This window comes from Dioscorea cayenensis, chromosome 19 (assembly GCF_009730915.1).
Source record: "Dioscorea cayenensis subsp. rotundata cultivar TDr96_F1 chromosome 19, TDr96_F1_v2_PseudoChromosome.rev07_lg8_w22 25.fasta, whole genome shotgun sequence".
In the NCBI taxonomy this organism is placed as follows: Eukaryota; Viridiplantae; Streptophyta; class Magnoliopsida; order Dioscoreales; family Dioscoreaceae; genus Dioscorea; species Dioscorea cayenensis.
In genome coordinates this window covers 27,752,961-27,780,416 of record NC_052489.1, presented here as the reverse complement: position 1 = coordinate 27,780,416, position 27,456 = coordinate 27,752,961, and the positions used below count along the sequence as shown (strand labels likewise).

Sequence of the window (27,456 nt, the reverse complement as noted above, 5' to 3'; positions counted from 1 at the left end):
AGTTAACATTACACAAGTGTGGACACATATATAGTATCCTAGACTTACTATACCAACAAGAAATATGAATAAATATGTAAAGTTTGATCAAACAAAACCCAGCGTTCTAACCAGAGTTTCAAACACAGAAAGGTCAGTTAAGATTAGAACACGCTTTTTTTTTCAATAACAACCACATAGATGCCTGCATGACATGACTACATATATAGAAGTTATAATTTACAATGGAGACCGATAGCTTATTCTAGTCTTCTTCATACTGCAACAGGCTGAAGCTTCTGGCTTGTTGCATCTTCAGACTATCCTGGATACTCTCTCTAATCCGTTCTTTGATTGCAGTACCCTGAGAAACAAGTTACATGGAGAAAGAAATCAATTGCAGTGAAAAGAAGGCTGATGAGGATATCTATCGGCAAACTCACCATCTGGTGACAGCCTTCCTCGAACTTTTCAAGAAAACCAGCAACCCAACGATCAGCATTTTCCACCCACTCGTCGTGGAGAACACCTGCATTTTTTGCAACGGTGTGGAGCTGAAAGAGAAAGATGCGTTAATATAAGGAGCTGAAAGAGAAGGACTGAATTATAGTAATATCATAGAAAGACAGGGACTAAGTATCAGGTTCAAAAAACCCTCAGCAAGTAATGTATGTATTTAGTTGGGCATGCAACTACAATGTCAAAACTAGAATATAGAGTAGGATAATTCATGAAGCATCAAATGCTTTTGATCATTCTCAAAATCAGTCTCATGTCAACAGATGCTAATTTAGCTTCTGATAAAATCTAAGCAGCTGTAATAATCAGCAAACACGGGCAAGTATCAAAGATTCATTCGACTTAAACAAGTACTTTGCAATTTATGCCAATCCTCTGCGGTTCTTTCCCATTGGTATAAGGCATACCTTCTCACCAACCTTTTCTTGTTGTTCCTTCACTTTATCCCGCAACTTCTTCAGTCCCATGTTCACTCTCAACCTCTTTTCCTGAGATAGCATACAACCATAAAATAAACAAGAGCATCATGTAAGTTACTACAAGAAGTGCCTGCATAATAGCCCCAAGCAGAAACAATCATCCATGCTGCAATAATAGCTCCATATCTGTATCATAAACATACCTTGACGTAGCTGACACCAAGATCCTCCCTGGTGTATCCTCGAGCCAGGTTACGCATAACATACTCATTATAGTCTTTGACTATCCTCATTATGATGTCTGAAGTCGAAATTCCGTCCGTACGCTTTGTTTCCTTAAACTTGCCAATGGCTTTAACCTGCATAAAAGGGACATAATGAAAAAATCTAAAAGAACTAAGGAGCAACATGTACATAGTATGAATGCCAACTTCCAACTCTTGGTTAATGAAGACAATATACATGCATACAATGCACTCACAAATTCATAGACATCATTGCCTGCTCCACTTGCATCAGCATATCTATATAAACAAAGCATCTATTAACCCATAAAAGTTGACAAAGCTTAATATACTTGAGCAAAAAACCAAATAAGCTGAACAAACAAACAGTTGGATGTTGGATGATTTAAGTGTAAATGATGATAGCCCTGTACAACATAAAGACCCACGCATATTTTGAAACTTTATATATGAAAAATACTATGACCGGATTGAATTGCAGATCTTACGGAAGGGCATCGTGAGCTACATAGTCAATCTTGTGTTTATCAAGAAATTCTTTTGTGACGACCCAGGGAGCATCAGTAATGACTTCATCAACCCACCTGGAAAAAGAGATACAGGTGCAGTAAGAAGTATTTGATATACTTTGCTGAATAAAAAAAAAATTGCATTAGCAGTGTTCAGGTAACTGATGGAAGCAACAAGCGCAAAATGTGCAGTGTATGCTGCATCTGTCCATGTGAATGGGGCTACACATTCTGTCCTAGATCTTTGAGAAAACAAATCAATCTTCACAACATGAATTGCACATCAAGATTTGCGCAAATAAGAAAAAGATGGAAATACTTGGTAATTTTAACGTCACCATTTCACACATGTACAAAACAAGAAAGCAATCAAGGCGCAAAACATTGATAGTATAATTTCAGGCAAAAAAGGATTTAGAAACTAGAACTTGTAATTAAACCCAGGATGAATGCTTATTTCAGCATACACAAAGGAAAATAAATAAGGCTTTACAAATAGATATAGTGGGCATATAAAAATGAAGAACAAGCACATATGTAATGATAAAGAAAAAAGATTAGAAAGTAAAGATTGTCCAAAAGGTTCACATACAGATAATTGCAACGTGAGACAAATTAAACTTCTGCGAGTGTAGATGACGCAAAATGTTAACAAAAGCAGTTAAATCTACATCAACCTACAACTCTAACAAGAAGTTGATTTTATATGTGTATGATCGAAAAACTAACAAAAGAGGTAAACCAAATAAAACAGGTTATGGTGAAAAATTAGCAAATGTACAACTGCTAAGATCATATTTGGGGATGGCATTTTTGTGGAAAGATAGGGACCATGTCAAACTCAAAAGAAATAAAATTTTGATTGGTATAAAAGGAAAACCTAAATATCTATTTTAATGCACCAGAGACAACTAAATTTGTCTGTTTACATTAACTTTCATATTAGATCTTAAACCAATGATGTAAAAAAATCAGATTATAAAAAATACTTGCAGTGACGAAGTGATTCATATCGCTCTGATTCTGTCATAACAGTCTTCCCTTTATATCTGTGCGTCACTTCATCATTGCAGCAACCTACAAGGAGGTAGGTGTTTGGGAACCTACATCATGAGAGTCAAAAGGGATAACATAATAAGTATTACCAGGCATCTCTTAAATAAAAAAATATATATATATATATATATAAAAAGCTTTTGAAGTAAAGGAAAAGAATACAAAAGAAAATTACTCTAAGAGATCACCTTCTACAACAGAAAGTTACTCCCAAACTATTTTCAGCATTCTCTGTAAACCTTCTCGCCAAAATCATCAGAAAAGGAAATGCATTCTGTAAAATTTTAATTTTCAGGACTTGATCCTAATTTTTTTAACACCGTTTGTGAATATGAAGCAAATCATCCATTTTATGCTAATCATTTTGACTGACAGTCCTGCTGTTTAGTCCCATAAACTTTTGTCATATAACTATTTCCTTCAAGGCTTTGAGGTCTTAAATGCAGTCACAGTAGTAAACTAATCATCTCCCAACTAAAGGAAAAATGTTTACAGCTAAACAAAGAAATTACTAATCTAAATTATAAATTATCCCAGAAGGAAAGAGAGATTGAGGAGAGAAAGAAAGATATTCAATCACAGTTTGATCCGTCCAGGTAAAAATCTGTTATAGAATTTCGACTGCTTTTGGTTACAAGATTGTGATTCAGAAAAAGAATTCAATTCATCGCTCAAGTATTATAAACAAGAAAGTAGAATGAAGTTGTTAAAATCCAATATGGAAGCCAAGCAGAAGATTATCACTTTGCAAAGCCCATTTTTGAAAATGTACTAACTTATAGCAGGGTCCAAGAATTTAAACTATTTCCAACCTGCGAAGACCACAGTCAACTATGACTTTACTATAGCATCAGGAAATGTCATTTGAAGAAACACAAACATAAGAAGATGTTCAAAACATACCCTTTAGTCTCAAGATGGATATACTAAACGCATAAACCTATTTCATCCAAAGTATTCATATACACACTGTCACGTTTTCAAAAATATAACTTTTCTCAATGATATGGCATGGTAACCTAATCAAACAACCAAAAAGCAAACAAGTTCGTAATAAATTCATTCAATCTACACAAAAGTTACCATCCTCTAATCCCACACCAAAATATAGCGTAGAGAATACCAAACATATATAACCAAGAACCTATCAAGGTCCCACCACAATCACCGACAACATTCCTTGGTAACTCATCAAAGTCAACACTCCACCAAATCATCTACCAAGCAAAGGCCACAATTGGCGAACTCTCATCCATCAAAACAGGAGCATCCCAACACTCAAGGAAATCCAAAGGATCCAAAATAAAAAATAAAAGGAATCAGAACAATTACAGCATTAAAAAGCTCACTAAAGATTCAAGAGCAACAACAACAGAAAAAAGAATTAAATTTCAGATCCATTAGATCATGTTAAAGAAAAGATTAGGGTTTACAGTTTCTTAGCCTGCTCAAGAGCTCGGGCATGACCAAAGTGGAAGAGATCGTAGATGCCATCGGCATAGACCCGGACCGGTCTGCCAGTCTCCTCCGGCTTCTTTTCCTCCCCGTTCTCCGTCTTCTCCGGCTTGAGATCCGCCATGAGAGTTGGAGAATTTGGATTCTTCGAAGAGAGAAGGCGAGTGAAGAGAACCAAGATTTGGAGGGCTTCGAGTGGGTTTTTCTTTTTTAGACATTATAATTTCCTGGTTGTTTCCTTTCTGTTTCTTTTTCTGATCTTTTTTTCAAATACACCCCCTCAGGTTTTGTAATTGCCCATTAGACCCCCTTCTTTTATTTACGGATTACAATGGATCCGGTCATGATTCAAATTTGAATTATAATTAAAAAATATTAAAAATACGCTTTTCATGGATAAAAAAATAATAAAATAAAAGAGGTTTGTCTATAATAGGATGATTATATAAGACTACCATCAACTAAAGTACCACTATATTTGTCTGTTCTTTAACACCCACTTATAAAATCGTATTTATTACCTATGTGAAGATTAAAGTTTTAAGAAATGAGAGAGGTTATGACAAACAAAATTTTGAACAATTCAAGGGGTGATATGCAAAACATGGCTTTGTTTCCATGGAGGGCCCGAAACAATCCCCTGATTATAGAGATTCAGATTAGTGAATGTGCTCGTCATATTCCAATTTATGCCTTGAATTGACTATTTTTTTAAAAGAAAAAGAAGTTAGCCACCTGATTTTGGTGATTAGCATAATAATATCAAGACAGCATCAAATGATTGAAAAAGACGAATACTTTGTGGATCAAAATAAACCAAATCAGATGCAGCATTTAATAAAAAAATAAAAATAAAAAAGCAGCTACAAGATTCTCATTTTGCACAATGCACATGAATTGAAGTCATGCAACATAAATTTATATATATATATAAGGAGGCATATGAGAAGCTTCAGCAAAGGCGAAAACTATCAAGCATCAAACATTAGTTCCATTCGCTTCTGAGGCTTGTTTTGGAGGAGGACCAGACGGTTTAGGGTACGCACTGAATCCACCGTGCAGAGGCTTCGCTATTTCAGCATAAATAACCCGACCATCAAGTATCTACCCAATTTTTATGATAGATATAAGGTTTCATGTCTTTGATTCAGTACTCGAAGGCGATAGACAAAAGCAAATGAAACATATCATACCTGTTGATCCATCTGTTCTATAGCTAGCACTGCATCATCTTGATAACAATATTGTATGAATGCATAACCTTTTGACCTTTTTGTATCTTCATGTCTAGCGAGTTTAACTGCCAAGAGTCATGTAAAGTTAGACATAACGATTAATGATCTTTTTGGTTAAGAAAACATACTCATACCTTCAACTATTTGACCAAATTTAGAGAACGTTTTGACGAGGGTGGCTTCACTGGTGCAGTAAGACAGATCTATAAAGCATGTCATTACAATGTAAAAAAAGAAGAAATAATTTGTACTACACAAATTAAATTCATGGAACCATTTCATTCATGAAAGATGGCCCTACAGTGTGTGGTACATGAGCTAAAATACGGGGCCCTGGCTCAAGTGATACATGCCACGAGAATTAGGGCCACACAAATTGTTGATGCAGATATAGGAATTCAATATCAAATGGTCGGTAATGCTGAATTAAGAAAATATCTGTATGCACATTGTACACTCATTAACGAAATACAGCTTAACATAGATCCCTCTCAATATATATTCATATATAAAGGCATCCTTGTGCCAGGTCACAATAGATGTGTAAACAAATACAGAAACACAAAAAATAGAAATCACATGTGTTATATCACATAAGGTAGAACTAGTTCCTCTGCTCTTGGCTAATCTTATCTTTTGTTTGGTAGTAGAAAAAAAAATATCTCATTGGAAATAAGGATATAGCAACTTAAACCAATTGATTACAAGATTACTAAGTCCTACTAAATTTTCAAGGTAAAAAATGGCATCATAATGCACCTATTTCAGACAAAAAGCAGAAACAAAACATCAAGCAACAACCACTGAAGAAGTGGAATACAATTAGGATGCAGTTGATGAAATTCGGCCTCCAAAGTATTGCATTCTAAACTAAGCCCAGAGGTGTTTTGCAACATAAATCCCACATAGACGTTTTTTTTTTTTTTCGTTGAAATTAGCTAATCCCTGTCATATTTCAATGCATACAAACAGCATCAATAGCTGACACAGGTTAATAGGAAAAGGCAATAATGAACAAAGAAAGAATCAAGTTTACTGAATAAAACAACAGCAAGTTCCTAAACCCTGATCCTGATAGGCAGACTGCAAGTCGATAGTAATGAGCATAAATAATACATTGTTAGACTTAAAAGTTTTAAAGTTCTAACAACAATATTTTAGAGATGAAGTTGGTTACATTCTTGAATAACAATGATAATTAGGCACTCAAAACTAACACAATAATAAAATTTGAAGAAAGATAAAAAAGAATACTACCACCACCTGAACAGAGCAAAAATTATATCATGAGCTTATATCAGTCCGAAATGGCTCTTGTATCAGATTCCAACCAACAACAATTACCATTAAATTAGCATGGTGTATCACTTTGAAAAATATTTAAGTTTAGTGGCATGCTATACAGGAAATTCCCATCTGAAATTGCTCTCAAAACTCAATTTTTTTCTAAACTACCAAATGAATGCTATAAAGTTGAAGTGCTGAATCCAATAAACAAAGAAAATATCACTTGCCCTAAATTAAGCAAAAGACCTGATTGAAATGCAAGATGTCATCTTTAACAAAACCTTACACACAGCCCTTCTCAAAATCACTTCTTTACTTGAAACAAGATTCTTAGATAATGTTCTACAGTAAACCCTAAACCACGAAGATGATTGAAATTGAAATGCAATGAAAGGATAGTTAAACCATAACAACATGTGAAAAGAAATCCCAAAAAGAAAAAGAAGAAAAAACCATACTTCTGACGAAGATCTTGCTCGCAGGAGGGTGAAGAGGAAGGGATGAGGCCATCCGATACCGTCCATAGATGGAAGAGAAAGAGGTGGGTAGAGTTGCATGAGTTGCTGGTGACCATGAAAGCACCCCAAACATTGCAAGTTTGCAACCCTTGCTCCAAATTCTAGAATAATTAACACCCAAATCTCCTAAAAAAAAATTTTTTTTTTATTCCCTAAAATATATATATTTATATATATATATATATATATATATATATATATATATCAAAGATTCATTTCATATTTGATTAAAATATGTTTGTAAATTGACCACAAGCATTTTTTTTTTCATTTTTTCCATTGTGTTTAAGAGGTTTCACAAACACAAATAAGATAAAAAACTACTAAGTTATGCCTTAATTTTTAAAATATAATTATATATATATATATATATATATTATTGATTATGAGTCATTTGTATATGTACCTTTGAAAAAAAAATATTATGCATAAATAATATGTATACATACCTATATAGTCCCGGGTGAGTTACAATATAAAATGTCAACATGAAGATAAATATATATGTATCAATGTATGTATGTACTCTTTAAAAATTCTTTTGTTGTGATTTACAGCGAAAGAGTAATATTGAGGGTTGAAGTTTAAAAATACATATATATATATATATATATATATATATATATATATTAAAATTAAAATTAATATTACATGAGCAAAAAAAAAAAGATCAAATGAAAATCTTAAACAAAGTGAAAATAAAATACCATGTTGTAGTCAAGAATGCAAAAAAACAATCATAATATAGAATGATTCTGACCAACTAATTAATTATGTTATAGAGGTAGAAATATGCTCCTCTAATTAAGTATTCATCAGGGTCATTTTCATCCTGTCACAGTGAGAAAAGTTTTACTTAACAAAGACTCTGCATCTGCAACCTTAAAAAGAACATTTATGTCCATTTGTTTGTGAGTAAAGGAAAAAAAATTAATTAATTAATTAATTAATTAATTAATTAATTAATTATTTCCACATCAAAATAATGAAGATAAAAATTTCCTATATAATATGTGGGTTTTAAGGATGGAATGGAATAAATAGATTGGATGATTGTATCCTATTTCTTAATCATTTTTTATGAATTAATCTCCACTAACATGTTTATCAAGTTTAATTATAAAAATTAGTGTTTTAAAAAAAATAGATAAATCATATGTATTAAAAATTTACAATAATACAGTCTACAAAAAGTAGAAGCTAACAAAGTATAAAGAAAATACAAACACGAAAATCAAAACGAAATAACAAGAAAAAAGAAGTCCCTGAGTTCCCAGGGACCCCAACTTGCGAGCAAAGCAAAGGAGCTCACTCTCTACTCTCTCCCTACGCTGGGAGCACCTCATCGCCCGATCATGTGCGCTAACAGAGAAAAACTAGACTGCATTTAACTGTTGCAACTGGCCTTTCAATCAGAAATTTCAAAAACAATACATGCAAATGGTTGCCATCGTTTTTACTTAATTAGATCAACAACAACACTCTCTGTTCTACAAGCTCCAAATCAAACCTTTTACATTTGATACCATAATGATAACAAACAAAACAAAAAAATTTAAAAAAAAAAAAAATGTGAGTGTAAATATGGTGATCAATCAAACAACACTCACTTTCTGAAGCAATATCAAATTTTCAGCAGATAGAGAAATGGTAGGTTGATTACTGACATTCCAATCTTAAAGATACAGGTTGTTTGCAAGACATGCTAATTCAGCCTTGTGCTTCAAGTGCATGTCAAACCTTTTCCCTTTTTCTATTTGTCAGCACTCTTTCTCATCTTCATTCAATCTTCATTCAATCCCTTTTTTTTCCATCATGAACTCCAGAGAAACTTATCTTCTCCTAATGTCAGCCATTCTTGCAGCTCTGATTTCCATCAACTTAGATTTCACTGCCTACACATCACCAAATTCCATATTATCAATGTTAACATGCAGAAATCCTATCTCAAGACGTCATCATCGACATCATGATTTCATTCCAAAAGTTAATATCTGCGATGATTTTCCACCGGACATTCCCCCACCGGAGACTAACACGACGGTCACACTCTGCGTCGATCACAATGGTTGCTGCAACTTCACTAAGGTTCAGTCTGCTGTGGATGCAGTCACTGATTTCAATCAGAAAAGAACAGTTATTTGGATCAACAAAGGCATTTACTAGTAAGCTTGACTGTACAATCAGTTAACTAGTAGTCCCTCATGGATTAATTAATTTTTGATGTATCACATTGCAATGAAACAGTGAAAAGGTTATGATTCCGAGGACTAAAACCAACATCACATTTCAAGGACAAGGACTGGATTCAACTGCAATTGTATGGAATGACACAGCAAATTCAGCTCATGGTACATTCTTCAGTGCATCTGTCACAATCTATGGGCCTAATTTCATTGCTAAGAACATCAGTTTCATGGTACAAACTAAACTTGCACAATACAATTTTTTTTTTTTTTTGGGAGCATAGAAATTTGAAGTGTTTGTTTGAATGCAACAATAGAATGTAGCTCCGATGCCGAAGCCGGGGGACGTTGGAGCTCAAGCAGTGGCGATAAGAGTCGGCGGTGATCAAGCCGCCTTTTGGGGTTGTGGGTTCTTTGGAGCACAAGACACTCTTCATGATGACCGTGGCCGGCATTACTTCAAAGAATGCTTTATCCAAGGATCCATAGATTTCATTTTCGGCGACGGATTGTCTTTATACGAAGTTAGTATTATGTTTACGGCATTACAAATATACAAGATCATATACTGATACATCTAATTACATTTCAGAATTGCCAATTGATATCGATAGCTAGTCCAGTGGCACCGGGGTTGAAAACCATTAATGGAGCAGTGACGGCACATGGAAGAGTGACTGCTGACGAAAACACCGGGTTCGCTTTCGTGAATTGTATGATAGGAGGAACTGGAAGGATATGGTTGGGTAGAGCTTGGAGACCGTATTCTCGTGTTATCTATGCATACACTACCATGACTGATATTATCGCTCCTGAAGGATGGAATGATTTTAATGATCCGACAAGAGATCAGTAAGTCTTTGATATCATTATTTTTTTAAGTTGAATCGAGCTCAAATAATATATATATTTTATAAAAACAGGACTATTTTTTATGGAGAATATAAGTGTAGTGGAAGTGGAGCAAATGTGACACTGAGAGCCCCTTATGTGAAGAAGCTCAATGATACAGAGGCTGCTCCATTTTTGACCACATCTTTCATTGAGGGACTCCAATGGCTTCAGCCATTCTCCTCTTAATTGATTTATTTTTATGTCCATGTTTTAATTCAATTCTTTCATTTATTGTTCTTCATTCATGGACACAATTAATTTGATTTCAATAAAACATTAATTAATGAGCAGCAGTAAAAATCAATAATTTGATTGTAGTTGTGAAAAATAATTGGGTGTCTATTTCAGTTTGATAGGCATCCAATTGATTTAACACGTCTGATTAAACAAATGCAGTCTGAATACATAGTAAGTAGTTAAAGAGATAAATCAAGTGAAAGTGAAAGAGAAAAAGTTAATGTAAGAGAGAGAAAGAGAAAGAGTTTTAAGGTTCTAGAAAAGGAATCAACAATCTATCAAGCTTAAGTAATGAGAGAAAAGGAATCTGATCCTAATTAGCTGAACTTCTCAATAAGGACAAAGGAAACAACTCGGACGCTGCCGAAAGTTAAGAGGAGAGAAAAGATAAGAAGAAAAGTATACTTACTCCCACTAAATTGAACCATATACAAGACCAATTCATGCAATCAAAACATCAACACCATGAGTCCTTTTCCACTCTGACTGGACCACATTTATCTTAAATTAAAAACACAGTAATAATTAATATTAAAAGATATACATACATACATATATATATATATCGGTAAAGAGAGACAACACATGTTTTATAAATAACATTATAATATTTACATGTGCATCAAACCAGCAATCAATCTCTTCCAGCTTCTTGATAAAAACTAATTAATACATTAATAATCAAGCAAACCTTGTGAGGAAGTACCTCAAAAAAGAAAACCATTTGAAGAGGCAGGTCTTGGTGGTGCAGTTGTTTGGCCTGGAAGAACATCCAAGAAAAACCCTCCTTCATTATTGTTGCTACTGGTCATATTATCAAGCATGAACATTGTACCTTGCTGATGTTGTTGTTGTTGTTGTTGAGGCCTTATGTGGTGGTGGTTGTTGTTGTTGTTGTTGTTGTTGTTGTTGTTGAAGTAGTGGGGTTGATGAGCATGATTGGTGAAATTAATGGTATCATTAATACCAAGACCAAAGTTGATAAAAGGTGGTCCATTAGTTTGGATTGCAGATGAAGAATAAGGAGCAGAAGGTATGCCGGTGAATTGTTGCACCATGGCACGGAAATTGGTAGTGTCAGTGTTGAGGAGAGTGGTTGGGGCTTTTCTGGAAGCTCGAGAACGTCGTCGAGGGGATTTACCGACACGGCCTTCGATGTTGGAAATAGGTCCTCCGGTGGTTTTTTGTGAAATTGTTTGGCTAGAGAATGATGCAGTACTGGTAACTATGGTTGAGTCAGCCAGACCGGTACTGCCACTGCCGAACATGTTCGGTGATGTTTGATCAGTTATGACGGACATGTTCCGGTGATAGAGTTGTGCCCAGTCTGGAGGGGTGGAGCTGGTGTCGCTCATGGCCATTGAAGGTATTATTTATATTTGGTGGTGGTGGTGGTGCTGGTGGTGCTGGTGCTGGTGGTAAGATATAGGTGCAAGTTATGAGAATTGAGAACACATACATACGCTTATAAATTTATATGAGAGAGAGAGAGAGGTCAAAGGAGGACCATGGTGAGATCACGTGCGTTGGATTATGGGGATGAATGGATGGATGGATGGATGGAAGGGAGTAGATGTCACGTGGAGGAATATGTGTGGGTGATGATGGGGCCGGGTCTCTAGAAGGTCTTATTCAAACTAGGTTCGAGGAAGCATCGTGTGGATGGATTGGTGGCTTGACCAACTTGTGTTGCCTTCTGTCTTCCTAGTCGGTTCTTCTTTGATGTGTATATGCTTTAAACTTTTTCTCTTTCACATATATCTTCATTGTAGTATGTATATAATATTATTGTGTTCATTTTATATATACTGTTGAAAATATGAGGTTTTTGTTTAATGTGCATGTATAAAGCATAAGATTATTTTATGTTTTGAGGATGATTTAATTTGCTGCCCTTTTTTTAAAAAAAGTTATGTTTTGTTTTTTTTTTTTTAATGTTGCTCCTGCGGCCAGCATTATGTGATTTCAGGCTAAAGAAACAGATCATGTAACCACGCCGAACTTACTAAATTTATTGAGGCTGCTGTGAACACAAAGGCTGACCATTGACCATGTGCTATAGGAATGCGTGCTACTCTATTTCACTTGAAGATACATACATACACACATAGATGAATTTTTATTAATTGAAAATACTACTTCAATTATTGCATTTCAAAAATTGGGAATAAAAATATCAGTATATGATATCCGGATACAAGATTTTAAAATACATTTTGAGTAGAAAACAGAGCATAATAAGAATAACTGGGTTTCAATAATCTTGGGGGGGAACTCATGTCTCATGTCGGCCAAGTCCAAAAAGATGGTGGATTGAAAAGAGCCCCCTGCAGCACAAGCAAAGCAAATCAAGAGACCATGTTTTAAACTTTGATCTCAAAGATTCGGGTCACTAGGAAGTCAGAAGAAAATAACACCACAAGATTCATGTTCTTAAGTTTTTTGTGTGTGTGTGTGTCGGTGCGCAAGGGGGTGCCTTCATCTAAAATAGAACCGAACTAATTACTGGTTCATTAATTTCAAATAGGATTAAAAGTAGAACTAGATGTTTATTAAAATAAAAAAAAATTATCTAATAATATGCAATTATCACAGACAAATACCAACAATAATATGAATATCCATGTGCACAGAGAGAGAGAGAGAGGGAGAGAGGAGAGAGAGAGAGAGAGAGGAGATATCCCACTTGACTTCTATCTTAATAAGGAGAATAGTAAGACAATATGACAATGTGTTAGGTGTCATTTCCAAGAGAAGAGGCATAGTCAAATACTCAACCCACTTAATAAGTTGGTTTGATAGAGACCTTAGAATACTGGTAATACTGCACATGCCTTAAATTTTAAGTCCTGGTGCATTAACTTAATTGCTTTTTTATTTTGCCTACTTGATCTATCCAATGGACCACGTCATGACATATTCCCATATCCCCACATAAAAAAAATATATATATATATATATATATAATATTATATTTGCCCCAACTACCAGCAAGCACTTTCACCATCCAATTGTCTCAACCACCCCTCTGTAAACCAGAAGCCATTCCACCCTTCAGGTGTTTGATCTTATTAATTGTTACATCTTTACCTTTAAATCTTTATATTGCCCTATCCTATCTACAATGAAAGTTTTTGAGTCTATGATATGTTTTTCATTCATTCCTTAGCTACCCCTAAGACTTCACCATATTTATAATAAAGCTGCCGTTAATTTTTATGTAGCATTTTTTTTCTTCCTTCTTTAAAATGATCATCTAAATATTTTTTTATGGTTTTTTTTTTAATAAATCTGAACTAAACAGATGGGGTTAAACTCTCACCTTATCACTTGAGGAAAAATAAATAAATTATCACTGTCCACTGTATTTTTTTTCCTAACATGACTCTAAAATTGTATCAAGATACCTAGTATGTCCCTCACTTCAAGCACACTCTTTAGCATATAATTAAATGAGAATTAACATAATTATTTAGAAACTTTCCATTCCATTCTTTTCTTTAGAATTACCCAACAAAAATTTCAACCACCTCAAAATAATTTACTAATTACACAATAACCTAGTAGATGATTTTTTTTTAAAAAAAAAAATCTCTATCATCTCTTACATAGCCCATGTACTTTTTATTTTACTTTAATACATGTGATTTATCTATTTATTTATTTTTTACAAGTACTACAATAAACGAGGGTTTAACTCCACTATTATTTCCCAACAAAAAATTTTAATATAAATAATTTAATATCACAAAAACAACAAAAAAAAAAAAAAAATCAATGGACCATGTTGGAATCTTGGATACTTAAAAAGTAAGATTATAACATCCCAGTGCATCCAATAATGTAATTATAAAATAAATAAATAAAAAGACGTATGGGATCAGTATGGCCGTAAAATTGAAGGCAAGAAAGAAGAAGAAGAGAGCGAGAATTTTCAAACACGAGCTATCAAAGCCAGCGTAGGCACACCGTCGGTGAGTCATGAAAAGAATGACATCAGCACTGACGGTGGATAAGGGAGTCAAAAGAAATGACCCAATTCTTTGAACCAAGAATTATTCAACGCAAAGAAGAATATTATTAACTGTTAAAACAAGCTTTTTAAAGAAATTATATATATTTAAAAAAAAAGTACTGAAGAAATAAAATAACCTTAAGATTAGATGACGATGATGATTTGGACCTTTCAAAGCATGTGCTGGAAAAGTAAGTTGCAAGACCCCCAGATTTCCCACCACCAACCCACAGCTTAGGTTCTCAGTACTGTTTGTGTGCCTGTGCATGAGAAATGAGAATACTTAAACAGCTATAGTTTGAATGAGTCAAGATGGAGAAAAATATTGAACAAGTGATGATGTCAAACATCTGGCAAACAACAAAATAGTTAGACTGGCGCACAAGAGTCTCTACCAAGGTGGTGGTAAAAAGTCCACAAAAGGAAAATGTTTTAGAGGAAATGAAAGAAAACTGGAATGGCTCTCGAGCATAGTTGAATAAACTGCAAGCTAATGAAAATGACATTATATTTTGAATATTATTAAAGTTCTGATGGATTTCATGGATCTTTGTACCTTTGAAGTTCTGTTCTTTAATCTGCACCATAGGCCATTTTTGGTGTGAATTGTTGCTCCTGTCACTAGTTCAACCTCGTTGGGTGATCCTCTTAGCTCCACATCAAACCTTTGGAGCAGCATGGCCAATGCTACAGTTGATTCCAGGAGTGCAAATTGGTCTCCAACACACTTGCGTGGTCCTCCTCCGAATGGTAGAAAGGCAAAATCCGAAATCACCTAACAATACATTGCTTCATGCAGTCTGTTTTGAGAAAAACTTATGCAGTAAAAAAAAAAAAACTCAGGCAGTCATACCTCATTCGGATACATTGCGCCAGGACTTCGGCCTGGATCAAAGCCTGCCCACCCTTCAATGCCTTCACTCTTCTTTGGAACTAAGAACCTCTCAGGCTCAAAATCATTTGGTCTGTCCCAAAAATATGGTGATCTATGAAGGTTATAAACCTGCAATAAAGGTGATCAATTGACAGGCCACAAGATCAACTTAAATGGGTTAGAATCAATACAAGGCCTGATCAACACTTTCGGTTGGCAAAGTTAACCTGCCGAATAACCTTAGTATATTAATAAACAATCATAACACAATCATCTTATGCACCAAAGGCTTAAAAAATTTATGACATAAAACCAGAAACAACAATTTTTGCACCATGAAGGTGAAATAAGGTAGAGAGGCAGATTAATCTCAATGGCACTGAGACCAATCATTATTGGTACGTTTTAGCCTAGTCAGATAAAAAGGGAACATCATTTGTTTAGTTTGTATCAAGAAACAGAAGCAGGATAACCAAATGTGATGTGATTGGCTAAACAATTGCCGATCAACTACTACACCACTTGGGAGAAAGTTTTACGCAAATAATTAGAGTGCAGTGTTTCCGAAGGTAATATGACAGCTAATTGACAGTACAAGTATGTGGAGTACATAGAAGGGCCTACTTTCATAATGCTCCTAGTTTTAGTCTCTGGAAATACAGAATTTCATTGCCACAGTGATGGACATCTCAAATCAAACAGTCAAAAAAATAAATTTAATAAAAGCTGAATACAGCAATTTTGATTTCAAATCATGACATAGTTTACGCAAGTGTTCTCAATTTATATTTAAATAAACACGATCCACTAAAAATCTCACATTTTAGTCCCTAGGGCTAGAAGCAGATTAGGATATTCTAAGTCGTAAGTACTGTTGCAACATATAATACAGAGAGCATTATTAAGATATTTTTCTGTAAAACAGCTTTGACTTTTCCAGCTTCCGTTGAACCTTATAATAGTGACTCAAGGACAAAAAACATATCGACTTACTGAAAGGAAGATATCTGTTCCAGCAGGTATTTCAAATCCATCATCCTGACCCTTGTATCCTCCTACACAATAATATAGCCGGTTATTATTTTTTTCCTTTATTTATTTATTTTTTCTAATGAATACGACAAGTGCATATATATAGTCAAGAGAGAGCACACAGGAGACAATGACTGTCTGCCCATGCACCCTCACCAAGCCGACACGGGATTGGATGTGCACTCACAGTCGGGGACCTTAGCACTACTACAGCCAGTGTGTTTCCCACCCGGACAATGAACATCCCACAAATCAAATTAAACCTTTCACATTGAACCAGTGCCACTGGAGCAGAGGCCCTTCGGCATGAACATTTTACACAGGAATATCAATAAAATGACAAAAACAAAAACAAAAAAAAATGGAAAAATAAAAATAAAAAAAGAAAGAAAGAAAGAAAGCTGCCTCAGACAGCTAGCCTAAATTTTCATCTTTTAGTTGTCAGTCAGCCTAAGTTGTTTGCCACAATTCCTAATGCATATATGTCTTAGAAAACTAAAGCCTTTAGTACAAATGAAGGTGTCAGGTAATGACTTTCTTGCACTAGAGCATCTTGATTTGAAGCACTTCAGAGCCAAGGGAGAATCTAGTTTCAAAATATGAGTGAAGGATGCAATTAAGGTTTTCTTTGACTCACAAACTAAATTAACTCAGAGTGCTATGCTTAAATTTCAAAATTGATCCAAGATAACTTGGACAAACAGTGGAAAGTAGTTCTGAACATCAAACTTATTACTCTTCAGTGCAAAAAATTTGTGTATCTCGAGATCCACAGTTTTAGTTCACCATTTCACTTAAAGTCATCATTGTTAAATGCTAAGCATATATGGAGCTAGTAACTGTCAGCATCTAATGAGTAATCTGAGAGATCTCGTAAACATAAAATTGGAATAAGGAATACCAGGAAGTACGTCTCTCTGAAGGGCACGCCTAATAAGTAATGGAGGTTGAGGATACAGCCGGAGTGCCTCAGCAATGATCAAGCGGATGTACCTTGAGAAACATGAAGGGTCACTCTATCTATAAAAGATTCTACACAGCAGGCATCAAATCATTTTATTACTTGATGAGAAAGGTATATATATACACCCAAAATTAGAATCTTAAGAAAATATGTTCTCTTGATTTTGTCAGAATACAGAAGCATGTACCTCCAGTAATGCTTAACCTCTTATGATGTCTATCAAAAAGGTTTTTTTATTGGATATAGAACATCAACATCCCCAGTTGTTGCATAGATGCATATTAAAAAAAAAAGGTATTTTCAGAAACCACCATGTTGATGCATTTAGTGCATTTGGGGATAAATATGAAAATATAGGTCAGTTGCCACTTATGATGAACACAACTCACGGAAGACATTAATTAACATTCATAGACAGTTATCCAACAAGAACAGATGCAGCATACTGATTATAAATAATTTATGTAAGGAAAAGCACCACCAAATAGAGATTTCCAAAACTCAAAAGCATAAAAAGCAAGAGAAAATTTATGGACCTACTCAAGTTTCTTGATGCATTCTAAAGTTGTTTTCCCTTCACCAAGTACAGAATCAATCTCAGCTTGAGCCTTCCTCATTTTCGAAGGGTTCTGCATCACATAAACCATGTAAGTTCAGAAAAAACTTGTGCTCCTCAATTAGGCTCAGCAAAGGAAAATGTTAAACAGCTCTGTTTTTCTTACATTAGTTTGAGCTACATATATTATACCTGGGCAAGAAGAAAAACAGCCCAAGTGAGTACAGCAGCAGTTGTTTCATGCCCCGCAATTAGCATTGTCATGAGGTCATCCCTAAGCTGTTGCCAGTGAAATTTCATAGATACCAAGATTGATAATAATATATAGCAATTTTGAGATGCAGACTACAGCCTACACACACACACACACACACATAAACATACATAACTACATACATATATATGTGCATAATGTGAGTTGCATATTACAGCCAAAACAACACACATACAAATATGGTGCATTGCAGACGACAGCATATGACAATCTTTAAGGACTTGGGCAAGATTAAGGTTATGAATTATAAAATAGTTCTATTAGTTTAATGTGACAGATAACAAGAAGAAGGAAGATTTTACTTGACGATCATTAACATCAGCACCCCTCATATCAACCAAAAACCGCAGCAAACTTGCATCCTGCAAATTCATTATGAAAAATGAATCAATTATAAAAAATAAAAATAAAAATAAGGCCTCATACTAGTTAACTACAGCTACTCATTGTAGGAATTAGCATATGGAGGTTATAAGATAGCACCACACTGTACCTTGAGAGCTGTGTAATCTCTTTGTTGAAGTTTCTCAACATCAGTTTCCTACAATAAAACAAGAACAATATTATGCAATTGGACTCTTGTATTTGGTGGGAAATACAGAAGATAATGAAGGCAATCATGCCCTGCCTTTTACGGGGAAAGTACATGTACCATGACAGACAAAGATCCATAGACAACATAATTAGATATTAGTTGTCACTGCCTTACTGTGTTTCTTGTATATTCATGATGACCACTCAATCCTACCTAAAGCAACCAAACAATTCTAGTTCTGCCAGAGAGTCAGAGACTCAGATTTTATTACTAGGCAGAGGTTTATTTTGTACTCAATTTTCTCATTTCCATTGTCGATGAGCTTTTTATCACCTTTCCCGAGCCACTAACCTTACAACAACTACACTACCCAATCAGCCCAGCTGATAAAAGGTCAAATTCTGCAGGGATGCAGGCACGAAGTACCGATCAAAGATGTTAAAGGAAGCCTAATCATGCATGATGTCAGCTATGTCATCCAAAACGATTTCCTTACTTAAAGCTACCCGCACTGAACTGCGAAAAACTGATTTTTTTTTTTTTTAATTCACAGCTGTCCCAGTATCAAACAGGATAAATTTATGCTTATTCTGCAGTGGACTGGATGTATCTCGTAACCATACAAAATAGCCTTGATAGTTCTATTCGAATTCTTCCTGACAAATAATAAGTATCCAGACAAAAAGAGAAAACATCGCAGTTCAGTTTGCCATGTGAGAGGGCCTACATACATGGGGAATTCTCAATTAAAAAAATTGTTACCAGAGGAAGATAACCATGAATTCACCAAAAAAAAAAATTAGAGTCAAATATAAGAAACAATTGACAGCTCACCTGCCTTGTCTTCTTTGCATTCTTGATAAGGTCATCAAGACAATCATTTATAATCTTCAAATCATTATGAAACTTACGCTGCCTTGGAACAATCCATCTTGCAAAAGGGAGATTCCAGTAAGGAATGTAAAATGTTGATCGGTGTTCAGCTTCAAAAAGTGTTCCATACACTGCCTGTTGCAAGGATTGAGAGGATAAATTCAATGTAGCATCAATGAACTTCAATAAATATACATAGGAGGAATGAGTGCCATGTTTTTGGCCGGCTTTTCAGTGCAATTGTTTCATGCATAGAACTATAGAAGTAGATTGCTACAATGGATGGCTTAATGGGCATTGTTATAAAATAATGACTTCCGCAAAGGAACACAAAACTTTATCAAAAAGAAAACTCAAAGAGAATTTTAATTCATTATTTGGACTAATAAAATTTAAAAGATGAATGTAAAGGGAAATTGTGTCATGTTACTAAAAAAATGAACTTCTGAGATAAAAAGAACAATCTTGATTACTAGTGCTTGAAAGATTCACAACACTCAAGTCATGATGTATAGGAATTAACCATAAGAATATTAATATATATAAACTATTAAAGAAGAGTTTTAGACCTTAATCACAGGAGATTCTTTAGTGACAGACCCAAAGTCATAGTTAAACACACCCAAACCAATAATGTCGAGAGCCAAACTTGAAAATTCTGCTTCAAGATCCAACTCAACAGTTTTTTCTCCAGGCTTATCACTTTCAATGTGCTTCTCAAATTTCAACATCGTCCTCTCCGAACAATCAGTGAAAACATTGACCATGGCTTCTAGGAATGAAGAATGAAATGCAGGTACAATAACTGCAAACCATAAAAACTAAATGGAAGCATTAGAACTAGAAGGGCACAAAAACAGCGCAATATAAGCTCTAGAGCAGTGGAGAGAATTTTTTTTTGTTGTTTGACAAATAGTGGAGAGAAATTGAGCCCAAGCTTTTAGAAAGCAAACTAATTCCAAGTTGCAGACTAGTAAAAGGTATGCTAATAACATCAGTTAATAGTAAGTTGACAATATAAGCTATTATCCTAACTTTCACGCCCATAAGTACTTAAAGTCAGATACTTGAGCATGTCATCTATTTTCAGAAATAAAAGGCATGGCATAAAGTGCAACATCAAACCTTTCCTCCGAAGTTTCCAGGTTTCAATGTCTGCTGGAATAAGTCCTTTTCCCATTATTGGCTCTAGAATTTCAGCAAGAACTCCCTGGTTAAAAAATGCTAGCAGTTAGTTATGAATAGGAAATTGAAGAAGTAACAGTCAACCAAAACAATCGATGAAGACAAGTAAATTGCTATATAAAAGGATAAAAAATAAATAAAAGTTTATCATGATGGCAACACTTTATAAATACTATAAAGTTTTACAAGTTCATCCTTGACAGTCTAGTCTTTCATTAAATCAGCAAACTTGATGTTTCTAGAATTAAAAAGGTAATAAATTTCATCATGGGTTGTAAAATATAATCAAAGCAAATGGTGAGACATACCTTGTCATATGAAAATGCATTTTCTCGAAGAACATGCCTTGCAACAATAGGATCAGATACCACAACAAAAGCCTTTGGCCCAAATGCAAGTTTATAAACGGAACCATGCTGCCAAAAGTAGCATAAAAACTTGAACAGATAACAATATTCAAGCAGCGGCAGCAGCAAGAACACGAATATCCAAGCACTTATAAGAAGAAAATTTGAAGTTCTTATATAGAATGTCATTAATGTGAAAGCCTCGTAAGACAATGTGTGTCCAGAGTTATTAGTCAAACAATGATTGGGCAGCACTAATAACTTATCGAGCACCATCAAGTCGAATTAGCAGTAGAAAAACCTCACGATTCAAGAACATCACTGGTTTTCAGTATGTTTATCAAATATAAAGCAGACAAAAACTCATGTTGCAGGCGACATCAGGCAGTTGATGCCACTATAATATAAGAGTAAGTCAATGTTTAACAATACCATTAGTAGTTTATCCAAAACCTTCAACCGGTAATCAGGCTTTAGGTCAACAAAAAAAAGTGAAGTATATGTTAGTGAAAAAAAAAAAGAAGATGCATATGTCAAAACTTTAAGAATCAACAAACTTGATTTTTATGCAATATAGTAGTCACATAAATTACTATGCTAATTTTTAAAGTATAGCCAGAACACACAAGAGAGGAGAAGGAGTAAGCACCTCCAAGAACCAATCATAGAGTGAAAAGAAAAGTGGCCTGCCAAAAAGGTCAGAGACGGCACCTTCAGCTGTCGGCATGGAACCAAGATTACCCCCACTTAACAAATTAGTAAGAAGGTTGCTGGCATTATCGAGGAGATTTCTTTTCGTCTTTGCCTCTTCAATACCAGTTGACTGGCACCTGATTCAGAAACAAGGACAAGCAACGGCTGTAATAATCCCATCTAATGTTTCATACAGGAATATCATTCCTTAAATTTTTACAAATGAAAGCAACCTTCTATGCTAAATAAGAGCATCATCCGTAATTGATTTAAATTGAGCACACATTGAATTAGTACTTAATTCTTATTGTCATATCACTGTTCAGAAGAAAAGCAAGGAAAAGAAAATAAAGCATAATATTATCAATAGGCAAACTTTCCTTAGCTTATCCTTCTAATTTCTTAATTGGTCAAAACACAAGAAACCACTTTCCCTTCTTCTTTTCTTTTCTTAACCTCTATTAATTCTGAATTCAAATCCACACACAAAGATTGAAAACTAAATCTCTATTTTGATAACAAACTCAAAACCCTATCAAGAAACTATCTTTCCTCAACTTATTATTCTAAATTTCTTCATTAGTCCAAACACAAAAAACCATTTCTTCTTCTTATTTTCCTCTATTAACTCAAAATCCAAGCCCACACATATAGATTGAAATCTAAATCTCTTCTTGATAATAAACCCCAAAACCCCTCCAATAAACCATCTTTCCTTAGCTAACTCTTCTAATTTCTCCATTCATCAAAACCCAAAGAAACGATTTCCTTTCTGACTATCTTTTTACTTCTCCTCAACTTACTCAAACCCCACATTTCTTGGTATAAAAAAAAATAAAAAAAAATCATAAACACGCGTGCAATCACCATCACCCTTCAGAATCACAAGAACAAAAAAGCGCTAAAGAAATAGAAAGACCTGAGTTGAGAGCGTTTCTTAGGAAGCCTGAAAGGGGAAGCCATAGGTGAGGATGACCCGTTAAAAGAATCAAAAATTCCAGACTGTAAACCGAGAGATCCCCCATTAATGGGAGCTGGGAACTGCGAGAGAGCCGCAAGGAGCATTGCCGAGACTGAACGAGAGAGAGGAGCTCGATGATGGCGGTTGTCTTGGTGGTAGTGGACTGGTGATAAGGATTATATAGATTTTTGGAAGAGCGCACTGAGAGAGTGAGGAAGAGTGCGCGTTAGGCCGGGAATTGCATTATTATTACAACGATTTTTTTTTTTGCAAGGATAACCCTGAAGTTTTATATATTTGCTTTTCTACAACCAGCTTAAACACTTAGCTGGCGTTTCCTTATTTGTCCACCGCCCAAATAGAAACAGTTACATGATCGCACTTGTCACATGGGTGTGGATCGTGTGATTGTTAAAAAATATTATTTGCAAGTCTAGTTTTAGAGCGGAGTTTCCTAAGTTGTCCTAATTTTTTTTAATGAATAAATCACATTCATTTAAATAAATAAATTTAGCAAAGATCCATTAGTTGTGGAAGCTAACAAGATACACCAACCCACCAACAAGTTACATCAAAAGAATCCCAACCTCCAAGAACAAACACAAAAAAATAAAATAAAATAAAATAAAATTGATAAAACACCCCAATCAAACACTTGATTGGGGTCACTGGAGAAAGCTGCAAAATAGTCTCGTCCTGGCCTGAAACGGTCTATCCAGTGAGAAAATCTAGGCTACTTCTGCTACAGTCAATAAGTCTTCAAATCTTGTCCTCTTTGACTCACGCGCTGCGTTACGCAAGTAATGAACATATAATATAATGCGTTGCTTTACTCAAGTAATGGATGTATAAATATAATTGACAAATATAGCAGTGTAAACAGAAATAAATTCTCTAAACATACGTACATTTCTTTCCAACCAAATGTTTTAGAATAAAGATCTAACAAAGAAATCCCCCACACAATGCGCACATTTTTTTCCAACCAAATGTTTTAGAATAAAGATCTTTGTAATACCCTCCGACGAGGTAAGTTAAAAGAGGTCCTACCTTTTATTAAATGGAATTTTGTATTTATATAACTTTAAAAATACTTATTAAGGATTTGTTGGGTTTTCTTACACTCGATTGGATCCTGTTTTCTCATTATTTTATATATTTCATAAAATTCTAATGAACAAAATAAATTTTAAATGCCGCATGTTTTATTTCAACCTTTCAGGGACACTACGCATTCCCCAATACGCACTCTTATCTTTCCCATTGAGCTTTCTAACTTGATAACACATCCATGTTTTCACAAGTTCAAGCAACATGATTCTACAATATATATATATATATATATATTGCAAATACATTCCTCTTGTTCATAATTCATATCGTGCTGTTTCTCAGTTGAAATACCAAGTCATGTTCAAGGAAATATAAAGCAGAGTTATACTTCGAAACAATTGGCAAGTTCGGTATTATAACCTGATGACCAATTACAAGTTGGAAAGCAGAAAAGTGATGTGGAACTCACTTCCATTCGCCTGAATGACTTCCATATGGATACCAATTGTAAAGAGCGATTAAAACAAGTTTTGCAATCATCTGGTGACACAATGTGATTGTTACCAATGGCATCAGCGGTAAGGCGACGCACCAAGCAGGGGTTCCAAACTAGCTAGGTGATGCCGTAAGAACATGTAGACTGATTCAGTTGTCATCGCTGCTACCCTAACTACAACACCAACCTGCACCTATCAAATTCAAAAACTCAAGTTACACCGTTGAACTAAATATCCAGCAAATTGGGAAGTATGCAAACTCTATAATTCTGGACAAGAGGATGCATGCAGAGGAGCACTGATTGTGGAAGCATACCTTAGGACCAAATGTACTGCAAGATGCAACTAATTCAGGTTTTTTGGGCTCATGCTTCAATCCTGATCTACCTGTAGCCGGGCCAGGAGTGCGAAAATGTCCAGACATCATTCTTTTCACTTCATCTAGAACTTGATTCTGAACATGCTTCAGCTTTGGCCTGACATGAATGATCATGGTGCTTAGCTCCATTCAAATGAATGTAGAGGAAGCACAAAAATATCAAAAAAGATGAAACTAAAAGTACTTGACAACAAATTGTTACCCCATGATGATGATCATTGCAATGACTTGGTAACCCTGCATGTTTTTCGAGATGCTGGTACCAGACCTTTCTTCCAGCAGAATCTGCTTTAAAAAATAAATAAATAAATAATAGAGCAAATTTTCATGTACAAGCAACAGGATTCAATAACCAAGGCATCCAACAAGCTTGTGGAAAGTCGCGGTTAAAAAAAATAAATAAATGCATTCATACTCCATAATCCTCTGTATGCTTGCTGTGTTGCATATGATTTGAAGACTCAGAATCTAAGTTCACCATTACTTGAGCCATTAGCATGAACAAGTAAATTTTCAAATAAATTTCTAGGTATTTTAAAGCAGACAAAGACCTTTTACATTGCATTCTGATCACGTAAATCCAGAAGTAATAAACATCTATCTCAAGCATGTCTTAAGCTCAAAGTGGAAGTGGTGTCCGTTAGAGTTACCATCATGGACAATAAATTGGGGCTGGTTCTTGCTAAAAGATACTGCTGGTCTCAAGAAGCCAAGCTTTTTCAGCAAGCACAGAAGAAAGGCCTTAAAATACCATAAACACTTATTTGCACGATATGCACACCAAGCAATGATTATCTAAGATTCCAAGCTGACTATGTATCCTCATTGACATGGTAATCACAGTCCTATTAAAGATGCAAACTGTAGCATCCTAACCAACAGAGCAGTGCATGCAGTGGCATCAGGACAACCAACACTAGTTCTAAAACTACAAGGAGATGAAAGATAATCACCGAATCAATAAATAAAGGCTGGTGTCCTTCTCCAAAGATGTGATTGGTACTCTTATAGAGCTCAAAATTCCATCTTTCTCCGCTCTCATGACGACCGCTGGTAATCCAGTCAACAACAACCAAATTCGAATCAGGGAACACATAGAACACTTGCTTTTGAGAGTACCTGGCAGTGGAGAAACATGTCACAGGGTCTGGAATGACTGCCAAAAATGCATTCCTCCCAACCCTAGCCTACTGCAAGGAACAAATTTCACACATTCAATCTAGAATTATCATCAAGGAGTTAAAAGAAAAAGGAACTTCAACAACAATTGAACATGCACAAACTAGAACAAAATCCACAGGCTAAAAACTACCAGCACAATAGGAACAAGAATAAATGAAGCACCTCCAGGGCTTGCTCTGAGCACTTTGAATCCACGGACTTGTACACCTACACAAGAGCAAGCAAAATGCCAAAACAGCTCAATTTTTATGGGAAGGCAAAAGTGGGCAAAGGTTAGGGTTTGTATGGATCAAGGAAGCATAGTAGGAAATTAGGAATGATAATGGAGAAAAAAGAAAAAAATCATCTTAATTCAACAGACAAAAGGAACCGATTTTCCTATTTGTTTTCTTTATTATGTTCCTCAATTTTCCCTTGATCCAAAGTCCAAACACATCCTCATTCATAACAAATCATAAAAACCAAATACAAATGAGTGATAATTAATTAGCCAAAGAAAGAACCTTGGTAGACGCCTGAGTCGTCAATGCCACAGTACAATCGTCTGCAACACTCAGCCCGCATGAAACCCTATCTCCCTGGAAATCAAACACCATGAATGAAGTACCAATAAAAGCAAGATCTTTGAAAAAGAGAATGAAGAGATATAGTCGAACCGAGACAATGCCGCCTCCATAGGAGATACTATATATCCATACAGCATCAGTAGCGGAAGGGGCAACCTGAGGAGCGAGAACACAAGAAGGATCATAAATCTGCAACAAGGAAAGAGAGGAACTAGGAGAGAAGCCATGGCCAGGAGATTAAGCTGCTGACCTTCTTGGGGACGATAAGCTTGAGAGGGTATTTGCAGAAGCATCGGGTCACCGTCGACCTCCCCTCCACGCGCTCCACCGCTATGTACCCAGTCTCCGCCATCGTCTCCTCCATCTCCAGCTCCCCCAGTGACGCCCTTGACGACCTTCACCGAAACCTCGAGCTTCGTAAATCTGGACCGCTTATCAAATCACGACTATTTTGTTTCTTTTTCGGCGTTAATGATAAAAGTCATAAAACCACCTGCAATTTTCTATTTTTACAATAGGATAATTTTAAAATATTCAAATAATTGAAATAAGTTTTTACAAGTAAAAGTCAAAAATTTTTAAAAATGTTTTTATTTAATTGGTTTTTTTAAATTAATGATGGGTGTAAAATCCATAGCAACCCCAAAAATGATTTGGGTGAGCTATTGATTGCACAAGTAAAAGTCAAAATTTTAAAATGTTTTATTTAATTGGTTTTTTAAATTAATGATTTTTTTTTTTGGGGTGTAAAATCCATAGCAACCCCAAAATGATTTGGGTGAGCTATTGATTGCACGGATCACTTTCAGATGACAGAACATTGTATATTAAATATATAATTCAAATAAAATTTACAAGTTTAGAACATGTCATGTGATTTACACTCGTTGATTTTATAATTGAGTTCATTCATTAAAGTAATGCAATGCCA

The 27,456-nt window shown here is 35.0% G+C and overlaps 6 protein-coding genes across 8 annotated transcripts; 1 reads left to right on the top strand and 5 right to left on the bottom strand.

Annotated features, from left to right (window-relative positions):
* Positions 1–31: 31 nt before the first annotated feature.
* On the bottom strand, positions 32–4,407 carry LOC120249802 (choline-phosphate cytidylyltransferase 2). Of its 2 annotated transcripts, none has more exons than XM_039258460.1 (8): positions 4,161–4,407; positions 2,661–2,774; positions 1,651–1,746; positions 1,399–1,441; positions 1,121–1,276; positions 918–986; positions 423–533; positions 32–343 (listed from the first exon to the last, which is right to left on the bottom strand). In XM_039258460.1, exons 1-8 carry the CDS (start codon positions 4,304–4,306, stop codon positions 245–247), a joined length of 834 nt encoding a protein of 277 aa, XP_039114394.1. In that variant the 5' UTR covers positions 4,307–4,407; the 3' UTR covers positions 32–244. The 2 variants fall into 2 exon arrangements, with proteins under 2 accessions (XP_039114394.1, XP_039114393.1); XM_039258459.1 differs by having other exon boundaries at positions 906–986; positions 4,161–4,406.
* A 587-nt stretch (positions 4,408–4,994) lies between these two features.
* On the bottom strand, positions 4,995–7,295 carry LOC120283596 (small RNA-binding protein 11, chloroplastic). Its single transcript, XM_039290301.1, has 4 exons — positions 7,163–7,295; positions 5,552–5,620; positions 5,376–5,482; positions 4,995–5,286 (listed from the first exon to the last, which is right to left on the bottom strand). The coding sequence occupies exons 1-4, from the start codon at positions 7,293–7,295 to the stop codon at positions 5,161–5,163; spliced, it is 435 nt and encodes a 144-aa protein (XP_039146235.1). The 3' UTR covers positions 4,995–5,160.
* Positions 7,296–8,986: 1,691 nt separating this feature from the next.
* On the top strand, positions 8,987–10,927 carry LOC120283438 (probable pectinesterase 8). The gene is made up of 5 exons (XM_039290125.1): positions 8,987–9,387; positions 9,470–9,641; positions 9,726–9,932; positions 10,001–10,260; positions 10,332–10,927. The coding sequence occupies exons 1-5, from the start codon at positions 9,038–9,040 to the stop codon at positions 10,486–10,488; spliced, it is 1,146 nt and encodes a 381-aa protein (XP_039146059.1). The 5' UTR covers positions 8,987–9,037; the 3' UTR covers positions 10,489–10,927.
* A 177-nt stretch (positions 10,928–11,104) lies between these two features.
* On the bottom strand, positions 11,105–12,287 carry LOC120283439 (VQ motif-containing protein 22-like). The gene has a single exon (XM_039290126.1). It carries the CDS (start codon positions 11,898–11,900, stop codon positions 11,247–11,249), a length of 654 nt encoding a protein of 217 aa, XP_039146060.1. The 5' UTR covers positions 11,901–12,287; the 3' UTR covers positions 11,105–11,246.
* Positions 12,288–12,662: 375 nt separating this feature from the next.
* Positions 12,663–23,074, bottom strand: LOC120283846 (cytochrome P450 97B2, chloroplastic). The gene is made up of 16 exons (XM_039290611.1): positions 22,807–23,074; positions 21,844–22,024; positions 21,156–21,263; positions 20,788–20,872; positions 20,232–20,467; positions 19,624–19,797; positions 18,748–18,795; positions 18,557–18,616; positions 18,173–18,259; positions 17,965–18,053; positions 17,362–17,453; positions 16,422–16,483; positions 15,408–15,557; positions 15,111–15,329; positions 14,692–14,814; positions 12,663–12,866 (listed from the first exon to the last, which is right to left on the bottom strand). The coding sequence occupies exons 1-15, from the start codon at positions 22,950–22,952 to the stop codon at positions 14,797–14,799; spliced, it is 1,755 nt and encodes a 584-aa protein (XP_039146545.1). The 5' UTR covers positions 22,953–23,074; the 3' UTR covers positions 12,663–12,866; positions 14,692–14,796.
* A 1,137-nt stretch (positions 23,075–24,211) lies between these two features.
* LOC120250680 (urease accessory protein D) lies at positions 24,212–26,957 on the bottom strand. 2 transcript variants are annotated; one of them, XM_039259512.1, is made up of 9 exons: positions 26,776–26,957; positions 26,616–26,681; positions 26,463–26,537; positions 26,122–26,166; positions 25,897–25,964; positions 25,731–25,827; positions 24,980–25,062; positions 24,715–24,874; positions 24,454–24,590 (listed from the first exon to the last, which is right to left on the bottom strand). In XM_039259512.1, exons 1-9 carry the CDS (start codon positions 26,887–26,889, stop codon positions 24,474–24,476), a joined length of 825 nt encoding a protein of 274 aa, XP_039115446.1. In that variant the 5' UTR covers positions 26,890–26,957; the 3' UTR covers positions 24,454–24,473. The 2 variants fall into 2 exon arrangements, with proteins under 2 accessions (XP_039115445.1, XP_039115446.1); XM_039259511.1 differs by having other exon boundaries at positions 24,212–24,590; positions 25,731–25,964.
* Between the last annotated feature and the right edge of the window lie 499 nt (positions 26,958–27,456).

What these genes read in the sequence shown, in the direction of transcription:
- LOC120249802 (XM_039258459.1), bottom strand. Translation starts at nt 4,306, where the DNA reads ATGGCGGATCTCAAGCCGGAGAAGACGGAGAACGGGGAGGAAAAGAAG. An exon ending in GTAGCTCACGATGCCCTTCC is followed by an intron (nt 1,442 to 1,650) that starts GTAAGATCTGCA and finishes TTGTTTATATAG; the next exon opens with ATATGCTGATGCAAGTGGAG. An exon ending in GCAATGATGTCTATGAATTT is followed by an intron (nt 1,277 to 1,398) that starts GTGAGTGCATTG and finishes CCTTTTATGCAG; the next exon opens with GTTAAAGCCATTGGCAAGTT.
- LOC120283596 (XM_039290301.1), bottom strand. Translation starts at nt 7,295, where the DNA reads ATGTTTGGGGTGCTTTCATGGTCACCAGCAACTCATGCAACTCTACCC. An exon ending in GAGCAAGATCTTCGTCAGAA is followed by an intron (nt 5,621 to 7,162) that starts GTATGGTTTTTT and finishes CATGCTTTATAG; the next exon opens with ATCTGTCTTACTGCACCAGT. An exon ending in ATTTGGTCAAATAGTTGAAG is followed by an intron (nt 5,483 to 5,551) that starts GTATGAGTATGT and finishes GACTCTTGGCAG; the next exon opens with TTAAACTCGCTAGACATGAA.
- LOC120283438 (XM_039290125.1), top strand. Translation starts at nt 9,038, where the DNA reads ATGAACTCCAGAGAAACTTATCTTCTCCTAATGTCAGCCATTCTTGCA. An exon ending in CTAAGAACATCAGTTTCATG is followed by an intron (nt 9,642 to 9,725) that starts GTACAAACTAAA and finishes ATGCAACAATAG; the next exon opens with AATGTAGCTCCGATGCCGAA. An exon ending in AATGATCCGACAAGAGATCA is followed by an intron (nt 10,261 to 10,331) that starts GTAAGTCTTTGA and finishes TTATAAAAACAG; the next exon opens with GACTATTTTTTATGGAGAAT.
- LOC120283439 (XM_039290126.1), bottom strand. Translation starts at nt 11,900, where the DNA reads ATGGCCATGAGCGACACCAGCTCCACCCCTCCAGACTGGGCACAACTC.
- LOC120283846 (XM_039290611.1), bottom strand. Translation starts at nt 22,952, where the DNA reads ATGCTCCTTGCGGCTCTCTCGCAGTTCCCAGCTCCCATTAATGGGGGA. An exon ending in CTGTTTTTCTTCTTGCCCAG is followed by an intron (nt 18,054 to 18,172) that starts GTATAATATATG and finishes TATGTGATGCAG; the next exon opens with AACCCTTCGAAAATGAGGAA. An exon ending in GAATGCATCAAGAAACTTGA is followed by an intron (nt 17,454 to 17,964) that starts GTAGGTCCATAA and finishes ATGTTTCTCAAG; the next exon opens with GTACATCCGCTTGATCATTG.
- LOC120250680 (XM_039259511.1), bottom strand. Translation starts at nt 26,889, where the DNA reads ATGGAGGAGACGATGGCGGAGACTGGGTACATAGCGGTGGAGCGCGTG. An exon ending in GCAATGATCATCATCATGGG is followed by an intron (nt 24,875 to 24,979) that starts GTAACAATTTGT and finishes CATTCATGTCAG; the next exon opens with GCCAAAGCTGAAGCATGTTC. An exon ending in GCAGTACATTTGGTCCTAAG is followed by an intron (nt 24,591 to 24,714) that starts GTATGCTTCCAC and finishes TGAATTTGATAG; the next exon opens with GTGCAGGTTGGTGTTGTAGT.